Below are 16,589 nucleotides of genomic sequence, written 5' to 3'. Positions count from 1 at the left end.
CAAATGAGAAGATTTGTTGTATTTGATAGTAAACTCAAAATCTTTGGGTTTCAAATAGGTGAGTTTTGGCTTTGGAGATGTTGCGTTGATGCATTTTTGGCTTATTTCTTACATCATAAAAGTATAGAAATGTGCAAACTAATTAATAATGGAAACAATAGATTTAACTTCATTGTCTGTGCTCTTTTCTCGTGACTCACTCGTGCTGCTCTTCTTGTTAAAACATTTACTTCCTAGCACCTGAAATGTAAACACTCATAGCAGAACTGTTGAGTTACAGGATGCGAGGTTCGCTCTGTGACTCAAACAGTTACTGATAAAATACTTCAGTAATCCTCTAACTCCTGACCCAGGTGTGGAACAATAAGTCTATAGCGTTGGTTTTTAGCAGTGCACCACTAAGGATTAGCATGCTCATATATGTATGTATGATAGCAGGTTTGGTCCCTCTGATGCATGTTACTGTTGTAGCTGCTGGAGCTGAATTCAACTATTTTATAGACACTTAAGACTATAAATCAACACAAATCTGCAGAGACAGAGAGACAGAGAGACAGAGAGAGAGAGAGAGAGAGAGAGAGAGAGAGAGAGAGAGAGAGAGAGAGAGAGAGAGAGAGAGAGAGAGAGAGATTAATTCTTAAAACTAAAAACTGACCTGTTTCAATGACATTTACATCCAATGAGTCACCGTAGGAGGTTTATATTTATCTAAATGAAGATCAATGGTATTTATCTTTCTTTCTTTTTCTACTGGTACCGAATCATGACCCCAAAACCTGAGGTACATACTGAACCGTTAACAGTATCATTCGATTTAAAAAACACACTCCCATCCATCTGGTACCTAAGTAAAGTCAAATAAACCATATAAAAAAAAGAAAAAAAACACTTTCCAATATTTGGACCAGGACCTGATATCCACTGAGGGCTAAGTGCAGTCTACAAGTCAAAACTATGACGACGGGTACGTTCAAAGTACTTTTTATATATCTTCAGTATTTCAGGCAACCGTGGTGAATTTCCTTGAGAAGCGTTTTAAGTCCTGCAGACGACGATGATGGCTTCTGCCTAAAGACTTTTGGTACGAGCAGGAAACCGGTTTTTAAACCACTGACCACAACAGCTGGTGTGTGTCAAAAATTCAGAAGCCACTTTCACCATTTTTTTACAAATCAACTTGATTTCTTGAGAGCGTAATAATTAGGACCTCAAAAATGTTGTGTGTGACAGTTTTGGTGGCCGCAAAACCGAAATTTCGCAGTAACTGGGGAGGTGGCAGGGGCGTAAAAAAAATATCCCACCGTGGAAATGACTCTGAGCGGTCTAAAGTGCGAATGGTCTTTGCAGCAGATTGACAAGTGCTTCTTTGGGTGAAGTTGGACGGATTAAGAAGGATGTAGGAGCTCGAGGAGGGCTCCGACTGCTCCGAAGTAACCCTGAAAAACAAAAAACAAGATCGAGTTGAGTTAGTAATCACTGAGGAAGATCTGCCTCTGAACTTTAGACAGGTCCGTTTTTAAATCTCTTCTCCTTGACCTTTGACACCTTTGACACTGTAAGACGCTGACTTTATTTTATTTGATGTTATTTGATTGTTTTTATTGTATGGCTGTTATTTTTACTCATGTTTTATGTCTTTTAATTTATTTTCTGCCCCGCGTGAGCTGTTATAATACACTTTATTTATATAGCACCTTTCAAAAACAAAGTTCACAAAGTGCTTTGACAGACAAAGCAAGCAAAAGCATTACAATAAAAAACAAGACACACAACATAGAGAGAGGTAACAAGACTGGCATTGACAGGATGAGAATAAGAATGTAAAAATATATAAAATAAATAAGACAAAGTAAAATAAGAGACAGTAAATTAGTAAAAAGTTTTTTAAATAAAAGACAGTAGCAATAAGCAAAATGAACAGACAAGCAGATGACATCACATAAAAGCTAGTCTGTAAAAGTGAGTTTTGAGAAGTGATTTAAAATAAGATACTGAACGTGCGAGCCGTATTTCCTCGGGCAGGTTGTTCCAAAGCCGAGGGACCCTGATGGCAAAAGCATGGACCCCTCTAGATTTCAGCCTTGACTTTGGAACAACCAGAAAGGCCCCACCCGAGGATCTAAGGCTGCGGGCCGGCTCATAGGAAGTCAATATGTCAGTTATGTAGCCTGCTTTGCAGGTAAAGTTGGATTGGATCATTGGAGGTATGAAACTATATTTTTGAGTGGTAGTGTTACTCACCTCGTGCCGTAGGAAGAGGGCTTTGAGTTGACCTTTGGACCAGTAGTCCATAGCGTAGGCCAGCAGCTTCATAGAGAGGGTGTTCACTCTCAGGAAGTTGCCCACAAACACCACTCTCTCAATGTTCTTAGTAAATTAAAGAGATAAATAAGAGAATAAAGTCAAATTAACTCAAAACTGTATAAACACAAATGATAATACCGACCATGTGGGGATTAAACTGGCTACTTTCATCCATGTGACATTTTTAAAGATGATACTGTTATTACCATGAAGCTCAGCTAGTTGTATTAAAAAGCACAATGAATCTGGTTTGCCGGCTCTTACAGTAAACACAAACCCGCTAAGTTATCTTTGCTACTTGACATGAATACTAAAGTGAAGCTGTGTAATTGAACACGCCACCATTTTATCTGAACAAAGCCGTAAAAGAACCCGATCATCAGTTTTATTATCAATGTCTCAAATCTGTGTTTTTAATGCTACAATCAATTTCTTAAGATAGTGATTAAATATATACATTATTTGTTAATTGGCGACTTTTTATTCAATTTATCACTTCTTGATAAAACATGTTGGTCTTCATTTTCTGTTTTAAAGCTCATTCTATCAGTACATAAATGAACCTGACTACTAACAAAGGTTGTGTATTTCCAATGTGTTACTGTAACTACTGAATCAAATCATCATATTCATCATTTAATTGATAGTTTTTCTATTTTTTTGTATTAACACTTCCTGTTTTTTTGGGCAGTGAAACATGCACGGAGGAACGTAGTTTACCTCCTCTACGCCTTCATAGCCCTGTACAATGCTGCTTGATCAAGACGCCACAAGGCAGCACCGTAAAGAGGCTGAACGCAAAGAGGAAACAAGCTGCAGGTACGATGGAGGAGGAGGAGGAGGAGGAAGGGGGGGGGGGGTTGATTACTCCACGGGACTGGTTCATTTTTATCTCTGTCAACTTTTTTCAAATAATCTTATGATAAAACAGCTGACCTGATCAGATAATTGTAACCTTGATAGAAACTAGGACTGAGCAATATATCAGTATTATATCGACACTAGATAGATTCCTGGTTTTAAAAGCTGCTTTACAGTAAAATGTTTTAATTTTCTGAACTGAAACTGTTTTAGCTGTTCTATTATTTACCTTTAACCCACATAATTATTATATTTATCAACACTCTTATTATTTAAATGTTTTGTGCAAGCACCAATAGTCATCCCTGCATTATTGTTGAGATATCAAAGCATTAGGTTAAAAATATTATGATATAGCTCTAATATGAACGCTATGCAAACAAAATATTATCAGTTATAATCTAAATTAATTAGTTGCATATTTTCTTCCACTTCAGAGGTTCAGATTAGGACTTTGTTTCTTTATCAGCTGTTTTGGCTTCTGCAGTTCACTGACAAAAAAACAATAAAAAATACTCCTCAGCAAATCTGGTGATTTTTTACAATCTCTCTTCCTCCTCTTACTAACCTCGTTGAGAGCGCACATTCGAGTGATGGAGCCGATGTTATTAGTGATGGTGACCAGTGTTGCTCTGGCCAGGTCCTCTTTGGACACGGACTCCCTCTTCTCTTTAGACATCATGTTGCCAAAACTAAGAAATAAAAAAAAAACACATTGACATTGAAGGAGAATGCTCTTAAAATTTAAAAACAACCAGAATTCAGACTAAATTGAAGCTCTAAACTATAAAAAGAAACAGAAATATAATCAAAGGCTTCTTATTTTCACCCTGGAATGGGAAACAGAGTAAATTTAGCACGTTCCTGGATTGTTAAAGCCGACTGTGTTTAGATTGAATTCCACCACAAACAAGCTTGTGACTCTCAGTTTTTAAATAAAGTTGTCATAAAGCTCGTACCTTGAGGCCACAGCCCAGCCTGGCAGTCCAAACCTCTCGTAGTCTCCTCCGTAGATGTCCCGAACCAGCTTATCCACACGGGTGCTCTCCCCTTCTGAAGCCATTTGTAGGGCCTCCTCGAAAGTAGAGCAGCCGGTCAGCAGGCAGCAAAGGCCCAGGAAGGTCCCACCACCGAGGCTGCGAACACAAAAAAAAAAAAGACAAGAAAATTAAAAATACAGTCAGAAATCAGCCTGGAGTATTTTCTGCCTTGCTTGGCTTGGTTTGGCAGCGATAGTAAAGTCTCATTTAAGAGTCTAAAATTAAAAAAGGCGAAAAGAAATGTCTGCCAAGAAGTAAAAGAAGAAAAAAAAAATCTAAAGTTTATGCACAAATTCCTCAGCCTCTCTATTCAAATACACCCGTCTTGTGTTTCTTCCTCAGAACAAATGACAGAGGGCCATTGTGTTGAATGAAAACTAAGCATTCATGAATCCCCTTTCAAAGCCGCCAGACAGAGAAACCACCCGTGAAAACAAACCAGCGGAGAGTGTAGGAGGAGGAGGAGGAGGAGGGACAGTCAAAAATGTCCTGTTAAACTAACTGGATTCAACATTTTTAAAAAACTGGACCCAAAAAAATTCAAAAAAGTATCAATAGAAAAAATGTTTGCTTCGACTCAAGAGGAAATGGTTGGTGAAAAAAATTAATTAAAAAAATATCTGAATGGACGCTTAAAAAATGCTGTGACTTTTCACACCGAGGCACGAGGGAGACACAGAGGGGCGGACGTCACCGACAGCCGGCACCCTCCTACACATCCCTGAATCACTTCAGACAAAAATGTGTACAAAATGACAAAATGATATGACTTCTGAATGCTGAAGTCAAATATAAACTGTTAAAATGGCATTAAAGGCTACTTACTACTATTATTTTTTTATTGCTTTTTGTACGTATTTATTGTTTTTATTCTTTTTATTGGCGCTATTCTATTTTTACTGTCCACTTTGCTGCTGTAATAATGCAAATTCCCTCATTGTGGGAGTAATAAAGGAATATCTTATCTTAAATGAGGATTTAAATACATTATGCTGCACTGGATAAAGAACGCATACATGTTTCACTCACTCACTCATCATTATCTGGTCTCTGAACGGCATCTTTAATCTGTTACTGGTGTCAGATGTAGACCTGACTCATGGAAATAAATGTAACTCTAAATGTAATGTAATATTTTTATAGTTTGGCTCATGAGTGAACGTCTTTTTATGATGTCATTTGTACTATCTTCGTAACAACCCACTAATACTACCTTTAGTTGTCTTTGTGCAGTTGTAAAGCATATATAAGAAATCTGTTATTTGTATCTCTTGTCAAATCTTAATTTCTCTTTTTAATATTAAGTTTTCTCTTTTTTCTTAGATTAATGTAACTCTCACACTGGAGAGTTACTTACATCACATCTTATGCTGCTTAAATGTATATATAATAAAAATCTAAATCTACATGATCATGAAATGTTTACTGTTTACATTACGAGGCAGCAACAGGGGTAAAAACACGTGACATGTCAGACAGCACTTTCTTCATATACATTATGTCTCACGAGTATCTGTGAGTTTTACAGTCAGGGCAGAGGTCTGAGTCTTTGACAGCGATGTTAGGACCACAATTTACTATGTGTGAGGTCACCACTACTGACACACTACATAAATCAGATTTTAAAGGACCAGTGTGTAAAGATTTAGGAGGATCCAACTGGCAGGAATGGAATATAATATTCATAAGTGTGTTTTAATTAGTGTATAATCACCTGAAAATGAGAATTACCTAAGAACGAGCCTTTTATATCTAAATAGAGAGCGGGTCCTCTATTACTGAGCACACCACTTTGCACTGCTGTGTTTCTACAGTAGCCCAGAATGGACAAACGACACAAAGGGGAGGTGGAGGGGTATTCAGTGGGTTACAATCTGCTGCCTCACTGCTATATATAAACAAATATAAAATAACTCTCATCACAATCTCAATCCAATCTTAATTAGGAAAATGTACAATACATAAATATTTAATAAATGCAGTTAATGGTGATACTTTGCCATTGATTTCAACCTATTTAAAGCTCACCAGCCATCATGGCCAGACCACAGGAAGCCTCTCTCACGGATCATTACCTGGTCCCAGTAACTCGTTTGTAGTTGTTCTCAGAGTAGACGGCCAGGATGCTGACCCCGGACCCTATGTTGACCAGCAGCAGGGGATAGGGGTTCTCCAGTGTGTAGGGTCTCTGAATGCAGCGGTCTGGGTCCGTGGGGTTTTCAAAGTAGTAGCACTCCGAGGGGCCGCTGGACACCACCGAGTCGATGTACAACACCCCTCGGACCAAACAGTCCAACTCGTCGAGCTTGTGAAGCTGCAGGTCGGCCATCTGTATTTGTTGAGAGAGAAAAAAGAAAGAAAACATGGATAACATCAGTCAGGAGGGAGGGAGGGGGTGTGGTCAGGCGAGCACAGAAGCAGGAAACAAGGGGAGGAGGGAAAAGCAGGGAGTAAGAAAACAGGAACCTACTTTACAAATCAACAGGAGTGTGTTTAAATATACATTTTTAAAAAACCCTAAATAATTAAAACTGCATCTTTTTATGATGGAAATGTATTTTGACAATCAGCTTTTTCTTTTGCAAGTGTACACCCCATAATTCTTAAACAGGCAGGAGTGGAAAATGAGATGTGAAAATTATTCTTTTTATTTACTATGATATTACTAGTTAACTAATTTGCACCTAAATATAACATTTCCACAACAATTTTAAAAATATTTTGTATTTTATGAGTTGTATTTCCACCAGGATACATTGCCCCTATTAAGGTATTAAAAAAAAGTATATATGTATCTCCTGGTGTATGTGATCTCAATTGAACATTTACATTTACCGATATTATCTATTAGGATGCACTCTACTAAAAAGAATCTGATTAGATTTCTTTATTATTACACAAGTATCTTTTTAAACCTAAGAAGGCAGTGTTCTTTTTTGTCTTGATATCTACAGACAGTGCTGCTACATCTTCAAAGTGTCTTTCTAGTGTTTCTACACAATAGGCTGTTATGATGTGATTACACGCGTTCCCAAAAGACGCTATAAATGTGTTAGGACTTCACATCTCTCTCCCTCCTTTCCTTCCTGTCTGAATTCACTATCCAGCGTGTGAAAGCGAACAAAAGGGAGTGCGACCACCGGGACCCACCGTGCGGAAATCAGACTCAAACTTGTACGCCCCCCCTCCAGTGGCACAGAGGGTGGTGTGGAGGCTGGAGAAGTGCTTGTTGCGGCCCATCTGCAGGAAGGCCGGAAGGTCATGCGTTGGGAAGCGGATGAAGTGCAGGTTGCCCGTCCTGCCGCACAGCGTCAGGTCCTGCAGCTCCAGGTGCACGTCCCTGATGCCTGTTTTGCCATAAGCGGTGTTAGAGGTCAGGTAGCGCCGGATGCTCTTCAGGTTCTCCACCTCTTCCTGCTCCTCCTCGGCTGTGATGTCTTTGGGCTCGAAGTACACCAGCTTCACCAGAGTGCCTCCTATGTCCATCCCAAACCAGGGAAATGCTGCAGTATATGAAACAATATATGCAAAAAATATGTTCATCATCCAACATTTCGCACAAAAAATAATTTATTACCTTGCACTGCATGATTATTGTTATCATCAATGGCAATATTTTGATGCTTAGTGACAGTGAGGACATATAGGGCAGTGTTGGTCCACATAAAGGGAAGCAGCTTCATCCACAGAAGCTGTACAGTGTGTACCACGAACGCCATCTTGTTGCAAAACAGGTCCTGACTATTTACTGCCGCCACAGCTCACCAATATTACCATGCAATACCACCGTCAAAATGACTTTACTTCAGTTTTGCATCACCCCAGTACATTATTACGCCAGTATATATTTATCTAGAGGGATATATGTGCACAATTGCTGCATTTTCTTTTAAAATTCTGTATTTTTTTTACTGCTTGTCTTTTGTGGGGGGAACGCCTTTTGATTTGTGTGGCTCCATTCCCAGTAAATACACTAAACCCCCCACACACAAGCCTAGCAACGAGAACACCTTACGCGGCCTTGTTTTCTTCACCGAGTCGCTCCGAATCCTCGCCGTTGAGTTGGAAGTTCGGCGGTCGAATGTGGCTCGTTCGGCGGCCGCTGCTGCCTCATTGTTGGGGTCGCTCCTGAAACAACCGGGCATCTCTTTGGCGGAGCGCGGATGCTTCGTGGGCGTTTCGTCTTCGTCGGTGGTTTCATCGTCGCGTTGGTGGCCATTAAACGCCATTGAAATGACAATATTATCTTTTTTATAACATTTATGCTATAGTTTGTGATAAATAAAATCAGTAAATGTCAATGAATTATGTGGATAATGAAGTCCAACGCACAACGGGCCAGCTAATTAGCTAGCTAAGTAGCTGTGTTGTCACTAACGGCCAGAAACTGGACGTTTTCTTTTATACTCCCTGTCAGCTAGAGGTGGGCGGGGCTAGCAGGTGATCGAAGGCTGTTACCACCAATCCGAATGCGAGTCTGCCACTTGGTAAACATCTCCAAAAAGGAGGCTGTCACACTCTTCTTGATTTTTTTCTAACATAAAAATATAATATATGTATGAATAGCAAAAAAGAAACAAGCAGAAATATATACAACCCCAGAAAAGTACACTAAAGTCATACATAATTAAGATACAGTATATATATAATTTACTGTATCTCAAAATACTATATAATTAAATTGTTATAATATAATTGTATTTTATGTAGCTGTGTCACTGTATCTTTTCCATTAATGTACACAGTATCAGTCTATAGTTTGGACACACATCCTACTCATTATTATTTTTTGGTTTATTTTACTAGTTTCTACATGTTTAACAATAATGAAGACATTGCAACTATGTAAACGAATGACTATCTAAAAATGAAGATGGTTAAGATATTGCCAATACCTATAGGCAAACAGTGGCTATTTTGAGGAGTCTAAAATATGAAAAATATTTTGGTTTAACACTTTTTTCGTTTACTGCATAAGTCCATGTGTTCATAGTTGTGATGTCTTAATTACTGTTCTACAATATAGAAACTAGTAAAAATGGAGAAAGGTGGTATGGTGCATCCAAACCTCATACATATATGTATGTATGTATGTATGTATGTGTGTGTGTGTGTGTATAGTATTTTATTCTAACTGTAAATTGTGTGTATATTACAGAAATTATACACAATACTACGTAAAGTGCTTTAATACGTTATTATGTATAGTGTATTTAACATACATAGAGTTTAACTTTTTTTAATCATTTCAGGTTTATTGATCTGGTTGCCAAGTGCATAACTAGAGACTGTGCATACAAATTGAGATCAAACTGAAATTGGGCTTACAATTTACATGTGTATGATACATTTCTTCAACGAAGCATCTCTGCAGCTCAAATATCACCAGCAATGTGCAAAACACTTTCATCTTTATTTTCTCCAGACATTTTGTCTATTGACTATTTACAATAAAATCTCTCACCCAACAGCGTACACTTGTTTTCTATTTGCTGGAGAAAAAAACCGATGAAAAAACTAAACTTTTCAAACATTTATACCAGGTGATAGCCCAGTAAGCAGCTGGGCTGTCTAGACCAGCTGTTCCCAAAGTTTTATTGTACATCTTTAACAATATTTCATTACATTTTCATTCATTCATGAAAAGAAAAATCACTTCCAAGAGATGACATGGTTTTTTAAATGTCTGGGAAACACTGGTCTAGACTATGAACCAGATACATTTGCAAAATATGAAATCAAATTATAAGCGGACTGGTTCTTGTTGAATATTTGGTTTAAAACACCATGAGGGCTTTGGAATGTTTCTGACAGACCTATGTTTTCTTAAAATACATAATTAAGATAAAATAAAGTGTATATATATGTACAAATAAATACACAGTGCACTAGCTGTGACTTACAGCCCTATTCCAACTATCCACAGGAAAAGAACAATGACAGTGTGACACAGGGGCTTTTCCCACCACATTCTAGTAAAATCCAGGATCCTGATATATTAATTCTCAATGCATGACAGCCAACAGCCTTATCTGGAAAGTGCTTACCAGACAAGTGTACATAAAACATTTTTTTCATTGACATACAGCCTCAGAGCACCTTTACATTTGCAGCGAGTGCATAGATGACCTGAGATCTCAACCCAGTTCCACAGAGTTCCCACATAACTAGAATAAAATGGGAGGGTTTTTTTTTCATTCAACATTAAAATGATAAAACATAGTCCAACTTAACTACACACTTGTAATTAATGACATAACCAAAGCTCTGGCAAGTCTGCTATTACTGTGGGTAATAATTAAACAGCTGGCTCACGCCATCCCAGTCCAGTGACTACAATAAGGCACCATACCCATAAGATCCTCTTTCAAAAGCTTTAAAGCCTAATCTTCTCTTCCTTTAAAAAGGTATTAAATCCTTTTAATTCTTAAACTTCCACGCCATCAGCAGTGCACAGGCGCCCACTCCTGCAGCGGTCAGAATGTACTTTGTATTATCTGGCAGGGCGCAAGGGGCCTTCTTCTCCTCTGGATCCTGCAGTGTTTTGTGCTCTGGTGCAGTATCAGCTGACACAGGTGCAGAGGGGTGGTAGTTTTCACCGGAAGGCCTGTTTAAACTCGATACAGTATCAGCAGTGGTGGTTGGTGGTGCGGAGTTGATCTCTTTGGCTGCTTGACCGTTGATTTGTGGTGTTGAGCTTTGGCCGTCTAGGTTAAGGATAGACGGCTCCTCAGCCACATGCCCCACGTTCACCTGCACATCCTGCATGTCCAAGCTCTGGCAGGGAGAGTCGTACTGGTTTTCCTCCGGTTCGTTGTGGTCCAGAGCGATGCCGTTCTCCTCGCATGGCAGCGCAGAGACCGCTTCCATGTTGTTGACAGCAGAGCATGCAGGAATGTGGGCAGGGGTCACAGTGTCTGGGGCAGGTTCGCTGAATTGCAGGCGCTGACTGTCGCCTGAGTAGGGCTCCGCTGGGGAGATGGGTGCAGAGATGGTAGCGTTGGCATGGTTTTGGGGGTGGACGCTCATAAGTTGGCCAGGCTTGCTCAGACACAGAGAGTTTTCATCATGGATTAAGGCGTCGATCCCAGCAGCACCAGGAAAATTGGAGGTTGTAGCTGTAGATTCTCTCTTCGGGCTGTTTTGAATAACCTGTGGGTAAAATTAACATCATATGTCGAGTTTATTTTTGACAAAAGAAGCCAGTATGGATTCCTAAAGTCCCCCCTCTTATGGAGGTGAATGTGGCTGGAGAAGAGACGCCTTTAACATACTGAAGTGTAATACAACACTGCTTCTAACTATAACCTCAAAAGTTACTATGGGGTTGCATCAACTTCTCTCCAATAGTGTTCAATACAAACTGAACATTATAAGGTTCATAAAGAGAGTAATGATTGTAGGGTTGAGTTACATGTTATATATTACTTGTGTTAAAAGGGAAAAATCAACCTGAATCATTTTAGTGCTATAAATGAAAAAAGGAATCAGTAATGCTCCTTTCTTGTTTGGGACCATTTTGTAGTGTAGTTTCTAGTTCCCATAGTTACATTAAAGTTGGATTTATACTTGACATGAGGGTTAATGGGAGTCCTGCCGTAAATACATACAGCATAACTTTCGATTTCACCTGTTTATAGGTCAACCACCATGTTTTGTGTGTGATCAAGCCGTCTCCTGCTATAATTATATTACTCACAGTAACAAAATGTTCTGTGAGGTGCATGACCAAGCGGGAACACACTGGCTTAACGCCATTACATTCTTTCAATAGTAGTGGACCATTGATTTAGAGCAATAACCAGACTTACATCCCAATACAGTCACTTTAAAAACTACTGCTGGGCATTCATTCACTGTGATACGAAGCAGTGAGCAAGAGGTTTGTAGTGAAGATGGCTTCTAATAGAGAAGGAGACTATTTCTGAGTCTGTAGCCACCATATCCCTGACATGTACTTATATTTCTGAGGAGGCACATTTCAGCTAAGGTGTAGCAAAACTATATATCTAACTGTCTCAATGTAAGCAACTAGTTTTATGGTAGAATAAACCCATAACAGAGGAGGGAAACATACCAATTAGATGGCAAGAATACATCAGAATGCTTTTTAGTGTTTTGAATATATAGATTATTCTGGGAATTGTATGAAAATTGATAAATGAAACTTTATTTTTGTTTTTACCTGTGTAGTAGGAGGTTCAGACACTTCTTCAGGCTGCAGGACAGTGGCAGGTGCTTTGACCACAGGAGGCATGGTGTCCTGGACTGGAGGCTTCTCTGGGGTCAGTGTGGAGTAAGAAGATCCATCGGTCGCATCTGAGTTTAGAGACGGAGAGGGGCTCTGTGGTGGCCTGACAGCATTGGTCAATGTAGTCTGGAGACGATCTGGGTGGGATGGAGCATCTGTTTTACATGTTTCAACAGTATGGGAAGGTTCAGGAGTCACCGCAGATTTGACTGAAACCTTGTTATTTTCTGAGCTCACTTGATCAGGAATCACAATCTTACCATCAGAAGCATTCTGGATGTCTGATTCAGAGTTCTCCTCTGGCTCCTGGTGAGTGTTAAGCTCCCTCTCAGGTGACGCCGGTGCAGCTGCTTGAGGGTGGTCGGTGTCGGGTGAAGGAGGAGGTGTTGATGGAGCGGGTGCCACTGCAGCTTCGGTGGACTGTGGAGGCTCGGGGACAGGCTCAGGCTGGGGAGCAGCCTTGGGAACTTGGGCTGCTGGACTCTGGGGTGCTTGTGGCTGTGCAGGGGTTTCCAGACTTGCTGCAGCCTGAGCAGGTGGCTCTGGTGGAGCTGCTGCTGCTGGCGGAGCAACAGCAGTCTGACTGTCGCCATCACTTCCTGGAGCGGATGGTCCACTGGCAGATGGTGCTGGATGGACGTGTGCCCTGACAACATTCGGTGGAGAAGGGCTGGCGTTGGTATCTAGGGCAAAGCAAACAATGTCGTTATTCAAATGTGTTTTGAAGGCAGATGACTAACACCTGCAGCTAACCCTGAAAATAAACAGTGACTGCTTTGTCAGAGGACACAAAGGAATATAAAAACACCATGATTGTGTGAAATCTTCCCTTAACGAAGACAAGTATTTGCTGTGATGATTTGTTAATCTTTGCCATCTTATTTGTAAAGTGTGTGTGTGTGTGTGTGTGTGTGTGTGTGTGTGTGTGTGTCCACCTTCTACCTCTAGTAACACACCTTAGTATATAGTATGACTTAAATATGAAACACAAATCCAAAAGTGTATCCATGCAGTAAACCTCCTTCCCTAACAAGTCTAGGATTCTGGCCTTTGGAGCTTCATGCTTTGGTTTGGTTTCCCTCTTCACCAAAATGACACACTCCCACCCACTCATTCTTTCAACTCTGCACAGCTGTTAGTTATCTCTCAAGGTCAGAAAGCTTAAACTGTACAGTATATTCATTCTAACAAAGCTTTGTACAAGACTGAAGCAAAAAATAGAAACTAAAATATTCACATTTTTTTAAAACAAATATTTAGTTTCCAAGTGATTCCCAAATACGGTGTGCCAATATCAACACACTCAACCAAGTACACTAATTACATAATAAAGTAAATATGGGACCTTTTGATACAGAGTACAAATGTTTGGCAACAAACAGACACGGGCAGAAACACCCAACCAACACTGTGACAAGATGCATCTGTTTAGCATTTTAGGAAGGCTAAGTGGGTGTTTTACTATAAATGTCAAGTCAAGTGTCAACTAATATATGACAGGAAACCTTATAGACCCAGTTTGTGACCCTCTTGTGTATTTACAATGTATATCAGCATAGCTCAGCATCCACACTCAGCATAACGACACTTGTTGCTGTTTTGAATTTATCAATTCATCAATAAATAACTGACAGTAAAATACTCACTTCATACAGATTGAGCAATAACACGTCATTTCCATCTTTTTTAAATTTATTAAGAAGCAAAGTCGCAGATTGGTAAACACATTACAACTTTTCCTCTAATAAGCAGCAGACAATATTTTTTTCATTAAGATAGTTTTAAAGAAATTTTGAGGATTCTGGAAATTCCTTGGGAACAGCTGTAAGTGCTGTTTAACGTCCTTCTAGGTTTATCAAAGATCAGCAGGTATTAATTTGACAGACAAACAGACGCTTAGCTGTGTGACTCGGATGTAACGATAACAAATGAGAGGCCTAATCAGGGGCTAGCACATAATCTTCAGTCTGTATACACACTTGAAAATGAACACAAATGAAAATGACTGAACTATTCCCATCTCCTGCATTTAATCCTTATACTATATTATACAGATTTAGGTAATATAGCCTTGTGTACTTACTGTTAACGCCTCTCAGAGAGTCGTATTCTGCTCTGATTTCAGCCGCTATCGTCGTATGCTCACACGCCTCAAGAGCTTGGATGAACTGCTCCGGCCAGTTTTCTCTCCTCTTCAGACACTCCAGGAGAAGCACCATGCCATTAAAATTCCCACAAGTCTCTCTTTTTGCCTCTATAGTTTCCTAAAATGTGGTGAAGAGAAAAAACACACATAAAACTATTGGTTGTGGTGGTAATCCTTGCATAGCACCAATTTAATTTCTGAAGGGGTTAATGTTTAAAATGTATTAGTTACAGTCATCAGTGATAATAAACTTTATTGTTGATTATCTTGATATCCTGCCAAACAATAACCAAATTTGAGGATCCTTGCCAAAAAATACTTATGTGATTATTATACAGCACAGTTATTGTTTGACTCAGTATCAATTTTGGCCTGAAAATGTACTTATTGGGTTCTGCTGCTAACAAACGGCACTCTACTATGCCTGCTTATACCTGGAATTACAGCCTGTCCTTAATCACAGTAAAGTTATTGTCTTTTTGTGGTGTTTTTTTGCCACTGCAGCAGTAATAAAATGGAAATCAAGGCATGATAAAGAGTAAGTATAGTGATAACGGTAAGGTAAAATGAGGTCATCTGTTCTGAAAGCAAATTATTGGCTTCGGAAAAAGAAATTGACCAACGGTAGGCTTTTTACATGATAAGCAGGATATGATACAGCACCAGAACAAACATAAATGTAAATGTAAGAATGCCTTATGTTGAAAACAGTATAATAAATAACCAAATTCTTTAAAAAGGTCCATATAAGGGCTAATTGTCAACCTCATTAGTGACATCAACTATCTTTTCACTTAATCTTTCATGAGATATTTCCAGGTTTAAATCCAAATGATGCCAATTTATGGCTATTTTTATTTAGGTAAGAAGTAAGAAAAAGGTTTTTTTTCTCACTCAGGGATTGTGTTGGCACTAGTATAGAAAAATGAGCTCTGATACATTATATATCCCCAGTATTATTGCAACATCGACACCCAATCTTAGTACTAGTATCAAATAAAAACGTACCCTGTCATGAGCGGTCAAGCAAGGCAGATGGACCATTATCTCTCTCACTTTCACCGTGCTCACAATGGTGGACATTTTTTTCCGCAAGTATCCATTGTACAGTTTGTCACTGGCGAACGACATCTGTGGGGGAAAAAAAAGAAAAGGAGAGTGAAATTTAAGTCTTCACACATGTAGGAAGTTGTACTGCTGATACACCCGCACAAAGTATGATTGTGCAAAACAGCATTTATATAGTTAATACACACTCCTCCTCCTTGGCCAACCCAGATCTCAGTTTCCCGCATGTGAGACCCAGAAATCGAAATTATGAAGCCTGATCTCTGCTAACGGGCAAAGACACAGAGAGGGGGATTTCTTCTTTCAATAAAACAGAAAGTGAAAGTGAAGACCATGCCAGGAAAATACTTTCCCTTTGGTTTTAGTGTCTCCAAGACGCAATTTGCCAGTAAATGCCAACTGCAACTCCTTTTTTCTTATTTACTGGAGGAGAACACTCCTACTAGATTTCAAGGTTGCATATGCAGCTGTGTGAAGCAGGAAGAAGGTGAGCAGGTTTTGGCTAGTCACTGATTAATCACCTCAAGATTAATATCTGAACTTCACCAATGTGCCACATGATAGTTTCAAATGTCTCTCTCCTACAACTTGTCAGGGTCAAATAGAAAACTTTGCCGCTCTTTTTTTATGTTGTATTGAATACACATTAAACCCCTTTCAGCTTGTTTATACCTAAACAGTCAGGTTGAAGTAATCTCCTGTCAGATTCAGTCGAGGAGAACGTTTTCACCACATATCCTGTCTGTCACCACCATCTACGTCAAAAAAACTGAGCAAGCAGCATGTTAAAGTTTAGAGTAAATGCGGGTCAGCTGCAGCAAATTGTGTCTCAAGATGGAATAAAAACGTCAGAGGTAGCAAACCAAAGAGCAAAGTCTTTCCTCATTTTATCATTAGCCCAGCACGGAGGCCATAGTTT

General features: G+C 39.4%; 2 protein-coding genes across 3 annotated transcripts; both read right to left on the bottom strand.

Annotated features, from left to right (window-relative positions):
- Positions 1-672: 672 nt before the first annotated feature.
- Positions 673-8,570, bottom strand: pank2 (pantothenate kinase 2). Its single transcript, XM_053335813.1, has 7 exons — positions 8,221-8,570; positions 7,356-7,708; positions 6,281-6,534; positions 4,125-4,301; positions 3,734-3,857; positions 2,242-2,367; positions 673-1,436 (listed from the first exon to the last, which is right to left on the bottom strand). Exons 1-7 carry the CDS (start codon positions 8,432-8,434, stop codon positions 1,386-1,388), a joined length of 1,299 nt encoding a protein of 432 aa, XP_053191788.1. The 5' UTR covers positions 8,435-8,570; the 3' UTR covers positions 673-1,385.
- An 863-nt stretch (positions 8,571-9,433) lies between these two features.
- On the bottom strand, positions 9,434-15,733 carry mavs (mitochondrial antiviral signaling protein). 2 transcript variants are annotated; one of them, XM_053335812.1, is made up of 5 exons: positions 15,611-15,733; positions 14,540-14,720; positions 12,717-13,139; positions 12,391-12,593; positions 9,434-11,357 (listed from the first exon to the last, which is right to left on the bottom strand). In XM_053335812.1, exons 1-5 carry the CDS (start codon positions 15,731-15,733, stop codon positions 10,626-10,628), a joined length of 1,662 nt encoding a protein of 553 aa, XP_053191787.1. In that variant the 3' UTR covers positions 9,434-10,625. The 2 variants fall into 2 exon arrangements, with proteins under 2 accessions (XP_053191787.1, XP_053191786.1); XM_053335811.1 differs by having other exon boundaries at positions 12,391-13,139.
- Between the last annotated feature and the right edge of the window lie 856 nt (positions 15,734-16,589).

Source organism: Scomber japonicus, chromosome 16 (assembly GCF_027409825.1).
Source record: "Scomber japonicus isolate fScoJap1 chromosome 16, fScoJap1.pri, whole genome shotgun sequence".
NCBI classification, from domain to species: domain Eukaryota; kingdom Metazoa; phylum Chordata; class Actinopteri; order Scombriformes; family Scombridae; genus Scomber; species Scomber japonicus.
Note: the sequence above shows the minus strand (reverse complement) of the source record. Positions and strands in the feature narration are given on the sequence as shown.

Bases quoted from the DNA above. Each gene is read 5' to 3' on its own strand.
- pank2 (XM_053335813.1), bottom strand. From the start codon at position 8,434: ATGGCGTTTAATGGCCACCAACGCGACGATGAAACCACCGACGAAGAC. The intron at 7,709-8,220 runs GTAAGGTGTTCT...CATATACTGCAG, and splicing joins GGTGAAGAAAACAAGGCCGC to CATTTCCCTGGTTTGGGATG. The intron at 2,368-3,733 runs GTTAGTAAGAGG...TAATTTACTAAG, and splicing joins GAATGTGCGCTCTCAACGAG to AACATTGAGAGAGTGGTGTT.
- mavs (XM_053335811.1), bottom strand. From the start codon at position 15,733: ATGTCGTTCGCCAGTGACAAACTGTACAATGGATACTTGCGGAAAAAA. The intron at 13,140-14,539 runs GTAAGTACACAA...GCTTTGCCCTAG, and splicing joins CTCTCTGAGAGGCGTTAACA to ATACCAACGCCAGCCCTTCT. The intron at 11,358-12,390 runs GTAAAAACAAAA...TTTTACCCACAG, and splicing joins CTGAACCTCCTACTACACAG to GTTATTCAAAACAGCCCGAA.